The following is an 8,571-nucleotide window of genomic DNA, read 5'->3' as shown; positions in this document are numbered from 1 at the left end:
TACAGAGTGTTTAATTAAACTCCCTGATGATAAAAACAGCCTATTCTTCTGTTTATAAAAGTGAACTACTAACAGTGTATTAAAATACAACTTTGGTTAGTTACATCACTTTGATTCCGTTACATATGGCGAGCCAGCCAGGAGCCGAACCTAGAATCTTCTAGAAGCTTGATGTCTGCACAGTTTATTACACTTTGTGCCGACTCTGAGACATTTTATTTGGGATTTTTAGTTCACTGTCTGTGTGTTGGAGATAAGAGAAAAAGGCGAGCGCTTCCTCATTCAGCTCTCAGAAGGGGGGGTTCATACTTCATCACCCTCCGACGGGAGGCGCTGTTTCATCAAAACACCTTATGTGCTGACGTGTGCTGGTGGCCATTTTGAGGCCTACATCTAAGGGTAAACATTTCTCCTGTTTTATTGCATTGGAACCGTCTGTTTATTGTTTGTCGTGGTGTTTGTGACACTGTGTGCGTCCATTTGTGTAATCGGAGACAGAAGACTCCGTCGGAAATTTATTTCCGTTCGATGAGCGCAGGATTCGCGCTGTTCTTAGTCGGGAATCTCGTTAGCACCTGCCGTTGCTTGACTGCTCGGTAAACGCTGTCAGCCGAGAACACCCGCAGAGCGGTACTGAATCCAGATTGCGTACACTATTAAGACCCTTTCAATCACGGACCGGGAGGCACGTTGGTTGATCGAGGCAATTTTGAGACCCTGATCGCTACAGGGCGTTCGCTAGCATTAGCCGAAGAGCTAACTAGCCACTCTCGGTGTGACGGCTCGGGAACGCGTCCCGCGGAGCTTTCTAGCCGTTCCGACGCAGCGGAACTGCGTCCTTTACTCCGCTAAACCTTCCGGTACGGAGTACTTTAAGGTAACGTTAGCGGCGGTTCTAAAACACGTTGCGGTGCTTAGAGTCGTGTTTCTGCTACGGGGGTAACGTCGTGTGACGGAGAGCGCATGCGCACAACTCCGCCATCTTGGGTGGCCCGACACGTAGCTCGACCGGCCATTTTGGGCAGGTCAGAGGCGTTTGGCATTTTGGCATTTGTTACGGCCGCAGCCGTTTTGAAGCCCAGAGGTGTGCTCCGCGCCGTTCCCTGTGCAGCAGCGCAGCACCACGGACAGCTACGCTCTGGGATGTTGTCCTTACTCCAGCACCATGGAGAGCGCCGGAGCGGCAGGCACAAGCAGCTGGGACTTTTTATCTCATCAGCCGGCCCTTCAAAAGCGGCCAGCTGGAGCTCATCAGGGGAGAGAAATGTTTGGAGTTGCAGAGGCAACGTTTGTTCTCTCCCCGTTGGTTGTTACCAGAGACTTTGTAGTTAATACCAGGTTGTTGTTGGCTTTTTGTAAAGAAGCAGCTTTAGAACCTTTTGTGTTTTGGGATATTTGCATTTAAGCGGTAATTTTGGTTTTGGTGTGTCTGCTAGACCATCTTGTGGTTTAAATTACCAGGTGGGGATTATTCCCCTTTTGAAGTCTCAGTTTCCTGAGCTATTTTTGTTGTTTGGGTAACCTAAGTTAATTCAGCATTTGGTTTTGTCTGTTAGACAAACCTTGGTTAATTTAAGGGTGGGATTTTCCCCTTTTGCGTTTCATTCCCTTTTTAAATAAAGGAGATTAATTTTAAGAGTGGTTGGTCCTCTGGACATTTTCAGTTATTCGTTTAAACTCAGTTTGGTAAGGGTTTTTGGCCCTTATTTTGGTACTTTCTTTTTGTAATAAAATCCTTGAAAGGAAACTTTGAGTTTGGTCTTGCTTGGACAAGCCTTTTTCTCCCCAACGAGGGTCACTTTTTGTTAGACTGGTCCATCTTATGTTTATTCCCCTCACCTTCCTAGCTGAGCCCATAGAGGGGTGTAACATAAATGGGGGCTCGTCCGGGATTTCACTGATTTATAGCTGTTTTATTACACGGTTATAGCCTGTTTTAGATCAGTTAAGCCCGTGCCAAACGTTTGGACTAGTTTTAACATTTGCTCTTTGTTGGTTTTGTGAAGACACAAAACCCACGCTGTTTTGTGTTGTGTCATTTTGTTTTGTGCTTAAACATGGCTCAGTTTTGTGTGGAGACATTTATGGAGGCTCCATCCCGTGAGGTGCTGGAGCGTTGCCGCAAGGCTGACCTTCTGCAGATAGCTGTCAACCTTGCTCTTGACATCCCAAACCCTGTGCTGAAAAAAGACTTGAAATTGCTCATTGTGGAGCATTTGGAGGACATGGGGATTTTAAAGACTGAGAATGAGTCTGGTGCAAAGACGGAACCAGAAGGATCTCCTGCAGATCCTGATGAATGTGACGATCCTGAAGTCCCTGCTGCTGCGGAGGATCATGAGGGTGAGACGATGGAGACAGGAAAAACTCCTCTAACCGTAGGAAAGTCTGTTCCGACCTCCCCAGGTTCGCCGACGGAAGGATCTCGAGACGCACGACTGCAGGTGCGGCTGGCACGTCTGGACATGGAAAGAGAGGAGAGAGCCCAGGCTAAAAGACTCCAGATGGAACTGGAGGTTCGGAGGATGGAGATTGAAGCTGACACAGCTGTGAGAATAAGGAAATTGGAACTGGAAGCCCAGCTTTCCAACCCTGGACTTCATATCACGCCCACCAAAGCTCCGCAACCCGCCACAACCCCGGCCTTTGACATTAGTAAGTGCATTTCCTTAATGCCTACATTTAGAGAGACCGAGGTTGACAGCTATTTTGTAGCTTTTGAAAGAATTGCGGACACGTTGCAGTGGCCGCGCGGGGTGTGGTCTCTGCTGCTCCAGTGCAAGCTGAGCGGCAGAGCTTTAGAAGTTCTGTCTGCGCTCCCTGTCACAGATAGTCTGGACTATGACCGAGTGAAAACTGTTATACTACAAGCGTATGAGTTAATCCCTGAAGCTTATCGTCAAAAATTCAGACAAGCTAAGAAAAGTGCTGGACAAACACATGTGGAATTTGCACGTGAAATAAGCATGCTGTTTGATAAATGGTGTGCGTCCACAAAAATTAAAACTTTGAGTGACCTCCGAGAGCTTATCCTTTTGGAGGATTTTAAACGTAAGCTGCCTGAGAGACTGGTAACCTACTTAAACGAACAAAAAGTCAGCACTTTATCAGCTGCGTCCCTTTTAGCGGACGAATTCACACTCACTCACAGAGAGATTGTGAGGAGAGATGAGAGAAAAGACGTTCAGCCCGTTTTGATGAAGAAATCCATAAAAAGAAGCTCTCAAAACGGAAATCCTGAAACCCGTACCTGTTACTATTGTCACAGAACGGGACACGTTCTTAAGGATTGTTTTATGTTGCAGAAAAAGAACGGGAAGCCCACTGCAGCTCCTAAGGAAGTTGCATTCCTTAAAAAGTCGCCTGTGGTTAACCCCTTGTGCGCCGCCGGGGAGCCTGATGCTTGTTTTGCACCCTTTATTCTTTCGGGGGAGATCTCGTTGACTCCTGGTGATGCAGACAAGCAAAACGTTCGCATTTTGAGAGACACAGGTGCGTCTCAAACGTTAATACTGAGCAGCGCACTCCCATTTTCAGCCAGTAGTTCACGCGGGTACGCTGTTTTGTTACAGGGAATTGAAATGAAATCCCTGCCTGCCCAGGTGCACCGCGTTCACCTGGAATGCCAGCTCGTTAGCGGCTGCTTTGATGTTGCCATTTGTGACCATTTACCGGTAAACGGGGTTGATGTGTTGTTGGGGAATGATGTTGCTGGAGGTAAAGTGCTACCTCTTCTAGAAGTAGTTCCTCAACCTCAAGCCGAACATGTAAATTGTGCTGCTGATTCACATTTTTACCCAGCTTGTGCTGTCCCCCGTTCGCAAACGCAGAATAATGCGGACATCCAGTTAAGTGACTCGGTGCTGATGAGACTCCTCAGTGATGACTCCGAACAGACAGCCCATGATGAACTTGGATTTGTTCCGTCATCAGACGCAGAAGAGCAGAGAGAAAAGGCTGATGCTGATCCTCAGCAAGGAGAACCTTTTCCACTTACGGCAGAAACCCTTTCTGCTGCACAGAAGAGTGATATTACTCTGAAACCTTATTTTGAACAGGTGACCACTTCAGATAAAACAGACAAAACTACAACACATTATTTATTAGATAATGATGTGCTGGTGCGTTGTTGGCCTCAGCCCGCGGCTGAGGGCATGGAATGGGGGTTGGTGAAACAAATAATTGTTCCATCCTCTTACAGAGAACATGTGGTCTCCTTGGCACACGAGAGTGACTGGTCTGGCCATTTGGGTGTCAACAAAACTTATAAACTGTTGTTGCAGCATTTCTTTTGGCCAGGGATGAAGAAAGAGGTGTCTCTCTTCTGTCGGCGTTGTCATGTCTGTCAGATGACAGGAAAGCCGAACCAGCCCATTCCTCCTGCCCCGTTACAGCCCATTCCTGTAGTGAGTACGCCTTTTGACCATGTCATCTTAGACTGTGTGGGACCTTTACCTCCTTCTAGAACAGGAAAGCGATTTTTGTTAACCCTTATGTGTTCAGCTACAAGGTTTCCGGAGGCCATACCGCTGAACTCCATCACCACCAGGTCTATAATCAGAGCTCTAACCCATTTCTTCTCCATCTTTGGGTTACCAAAGGTAATACAGACCGACCAAGGGACAAACTTCAAATCTAAACTGTTCAAACAGGTAACAAAAACCTTAGGAATCACACATGTCATGTCATCCGCGTATCATCCTCAGAGTCAAGGCGCTTTGGAAAGATGGCACCAGACTTTAAAGGCAATGCTGACAAAGTATTGCTTAAGTAAAAGCAAAACGTGGGAAGAAGGATTGCCTTTTGTGTTGTTTGCTGCTCGTGAGGCTGTGCAGGATTCTCTTGGTTTTAGTCCTGCCCAGCTTGTGTTTGGACACACTCCTCGTGGTCCCCTGAAAGCTCTAAAAGAGAGATTTCTTTTTTCTGATCCGCCTGACAGAAAAGTGCGGGAGTATGTCCAACTCTTCCAGAAAAGATTAAAGGAAGCAAACTCTATTGCTAAAACTCACTTGGACAAAGCTAAACTGAAGATGAAGGTTCAGTAGGATAAGACGGCAACCAGACGTAACTTTGCAGTTGGAGACAAGGTACTGGTTCTAACTCCTTTGTCCAATTCGGCTCTCAGCACCAAATTTGAGGGACCATTTGAGATCCTGAGTAAGCTCGGGGACACAAATTATGTGCTACACACACCTGCCAGGAGACAGAAAAGCAGGGTTTGTCATGTTAACATGTTGAAGCGCTATGAGGATGGTTCCCCTCTGTCTAAACCTGTAACAACTTGTGTTTTAGTACCAGATGCTGCTAACAAACCTATGGTACCACAGGAAGCTGGTGAAGTCGGAGAAGACTTCCCCTCTAGTTGTAGTCCTCGGTTAAATAACTCCGAGGCACTTAAGGAACTGGAAGGACAGATAACACATTTGTCACCTGAAATGGCTGGAGACTTGGTGAAGTTAATTCACTCTAGGAAGAGTCTGTTTGTTGATGTGCCCACTCAGACCACTGTGTTAGCACATCATGTTGAGGTGAGTGAAGCCAAGCCCATTAGACAGCATCCGTACCGTGCTAGTCCCGAGAAAAGACTGATTATGAAAGAAGAAACGGAGTACTTATTGAAAAATGGCTTCGCTATTCCCAGCAGGAGCCCCTGGAGTTCACCCTGTCTGGAGAGGAAACCAGATGGAACCGCTCGGTTTATAACCGATTACAGGAAGTTAAATGCGGTTACCATCTCAGACTCATATCCTCTACCCCGTATAGATGATTGCGTTGACAGTGTGGGACCTTCCAAGTTTGTGACTAAGTTGGACCTGTTAAAGGGATATTGGCAGGTACCTTTAACAGAAGAAGCTTCTCTTATGTCAGCTTTTGTTACCCCAGATGCCTTTTTACAGTACACTGTGTTACCCTTTGGCATGAAAAATGCACCTGCCACCTTCCAAAGGTTAATTAACACTGTTACTTCTGGCCTCTCACATTGTAGTGCTTACCTCGACGATATTGTTGTTTATACAGACACCTGGGAAGAACACCTCAACACTCTCACTCAGTTATTTGATCGTCTGGTGCAGGCCAACCTGACCCTGAACTTGGCCAAATGTGACTTTGTTAAGGCTACCGTCACTTACTTAGGTAAAGAAGTTGGGCAGGGGAAAGTAAAGGTCCTGCATGAAAAGGTGAAGGCTATGATGTCGTTTCCTCCTCCCTCTACTCGCCGAGAACTGAGACGGTTCCTGGGCATGGTTGGATACTATAGGGGGTTTTGTCGAAACTTTTCTGCCGTTGTTCTTCCTCTCACAGATCAGCTAAGTCCCAAAAGGAAGTTTGAATGGACTTCGGAGTGCCAAGCCTCTTTTGAGGCTGCCAAGCTGCTGCTGTGCTCTGCTCCTGTCCTGGCTGCACCCGATCTGACCAAGCCGTTCAAGCTGGAAGTTGATGCCAGCGCTATAGCCGCTGGAAGTGTGCTGATCCAGGAAGATTCAGCTGGTATTGATCATCCGGTCTGTTATTTTTCTAAGAAGTTCAACCGACACCAACTGCACTATTCCACCATTGAAAAGGAAACGTTGGCTCTACTCCTTTCATTGCAGCATTTCCACGTTTACGTGGGTTCCAGTTGTTCTCCTACAATAGTGTATACAGACCATAACCCTTTGACTTTCCTCAGTAGGATGTATAACCAGAACCAGCGGCTCATGCGGTGGGCGCTCATCCTACAGGAATATGCCATCGAGGTTCGACACAAGAAGGGGACTAACAACATCATTGCTGATGGGTTGTCCAGAAGTTTTGGTAACCTGTAGCATCCAATAACCACTACATATCACAGATGCATACAATTTGTTTTAACTCCTCCTTCCAGGACCCCTTGTAGGCACAAGGGCTTCACCCTCTTTAGGGTGTTGCCGTTTGTTGTTTTCTCTAGGGTTGCGGCAAGAGGCTAGTGTTGTCTGTGTCCTGCAGACATCTCGGGAGCACCCCAGGGTGATGGGGGACGGGCTTGCCAATGGGCCACCCCTCGTCGTCGCTGGTTTGTATGTGTACACCCACACATGTGCTTAATCTGCCCGCCTTAACCCGCATGAAGAGCAAGGGTTGAGTTAGAGAAGCTCCCCCATAGGTAGTTAGTGGGATGCCCTGGTTGTGTGTAAATGGAGGATACTGTTGAGTTTTAAATGCATCTTGCGTTTTAAGAAAAAAGATGGTGGTGTCTTGGGTATGGTTTTAGATTCTTTATCTCACCCCCTCCTTTTTTTCTTTTAAGGGAGGGGATGTTACGGCCGCAGCCGTTTTGAAGCCCAGAGGTGTGCTCCGCGCCGTTCCCTGTGCAGCAGCGCAGCACCACGGACAGCTACGCTCTGGGATGTTGTCCTTACTCCAGCACCATGGAGAGCGCCGGAGCGGCAGGCACAAGCAGCTGGGACTTTTTATCTCATCAGCCGGCCCTTCAAAAGCGGCCAGCTGGAGCTCATCAGGGGAGAGAAATGTTTGGAGTTGCAGAGGCAACGTTTGTTCTCTCCCCGTTGGTTGTTACCAGAGACTTTGTAGTTAATACCAGGTTGTTGTTGGCTTTTTGTAAAGAAGCAGCTTTAGAACCTTTTGTGTTTTGGGATATTTGCATTTAAGCGGTAATTTTGGTTTTGGTGTGTCTGCTAGACCATCTTGTGGTTTAAATTACCAGGTGGGGATTATTCCCCTTTTGAAGTCTCAGTTTCCTGAGCTATTTTTGTTGTTTGGGTAACCTAAGTTAATTCAGCATTTGGTTTTGTCTGTTAGACAAACCTTGGTTAATTTAAGGGTGGGATTTTCCCCTTTTGCGTTTCATTCCCTTTTTAAATAAAGGAGATTAATTTTAAGAGTGGTTGGTCCTCTGGACATTTTCAGTTATTCGTTTAAACTCAGTTTGGTAAGGGTTTTTGGCCCTTATTTTGGTACTTTCTTTTTGTAATAAAATCCTTGAAAGGAAACTTTGAGTTTGGTCTTGCTTGGACAAGCCTTTTTCTCCCCAACGAGGGTCACTTTTTGTTAGACTGGTCCATCTTATGTTTATTCCCCTCACCTTCCTAGCTGAGCCCATAGAGGGGTGTAACAGCATTACTAAACAGTTTTGGCCTGGCAGGGATTAAATAAAATAAATACTACATTACAGTTATTCCTTTCACCACTTTTACTTGTCAATACTTCTTCTTTAGACATTTTACTTGAAGATGTCTGCCGCAGAAGCGAATCCTGGCTCACTGGGACGCCAGGTGTTTATGCCGTGGAAAGTGTAGTTGGAGAGGCGACTTTGAGAGAACATCAATATGAGGAAGGTCTGGGGGGGAGATCCACTGATGACCTGCTGGAGTTACTTGGGACTACCGTGAGCCGTGTTCCCACATCGGGTAAGGCTCTTGGAACAAAAGAACGCACGACTGTCTTGGTGGATTTCTCGGTCCTGCTGTCGCATTTGTGGGAGAAAGAGGTAGGTATACGGGACACGATCGTCAACCAGCTGGTGGTAGCGGAGACTGATAGAGACATGGCGTTCCGTGCCAAGACCCAGATGGCGCAGGAGCGGGACATGGT

General features: G+C 46.9%; 1 protein-coding gene across 1 annotated transcript; it reads left to right on the top strand.

Moving 5' to 3' along the window:
• Window positions 1-1,060: 1,060 nt before the first annotated feature.
• LOC129153058 (uncharacterized) lies at window positions 1,061-4,671 on the top strand. The gene is made up of 2 exons (XM_070543225.1): window positions 1,061-4,406; window positions 4,504-4,671. The coding sequence occupies exons 1-2, from the start codon at window positions 2,058-2,060 to the stop codon at window positions 4,531-4,533; spliced, it is 2,379 nt and encodes a 792-aa protein (XP_070399326.1). The 5' UTR covers window positions 1,061-2,057; the 3' UTR covers window positions 4,534-4,671.
• Window positions 4,672-8,571: the final 3,900 nt, after the last annotated feature.

This window comes from Nothobranchius furzeri, chromosome 13, assembly GCF_043380555.1.
Source record: "Nothobranchius furzeri strain GRZ-AD chromosome 13, NfurGRZ-RIMD1, whole genome shotgun sequence".
Lineage (NCBI taxonomy): Eukaryota > Metazoa > Chordata > Actinopteri > Cyprinodontiformes > Nothobranchiidae > Nothobranchius > Nothobranchius furzeri.
The sequence above is the reverse complement of the archived record's forward strand: the minus strand, read 5'-3'. Positions and strand labels throughout refer to the sequence as shown.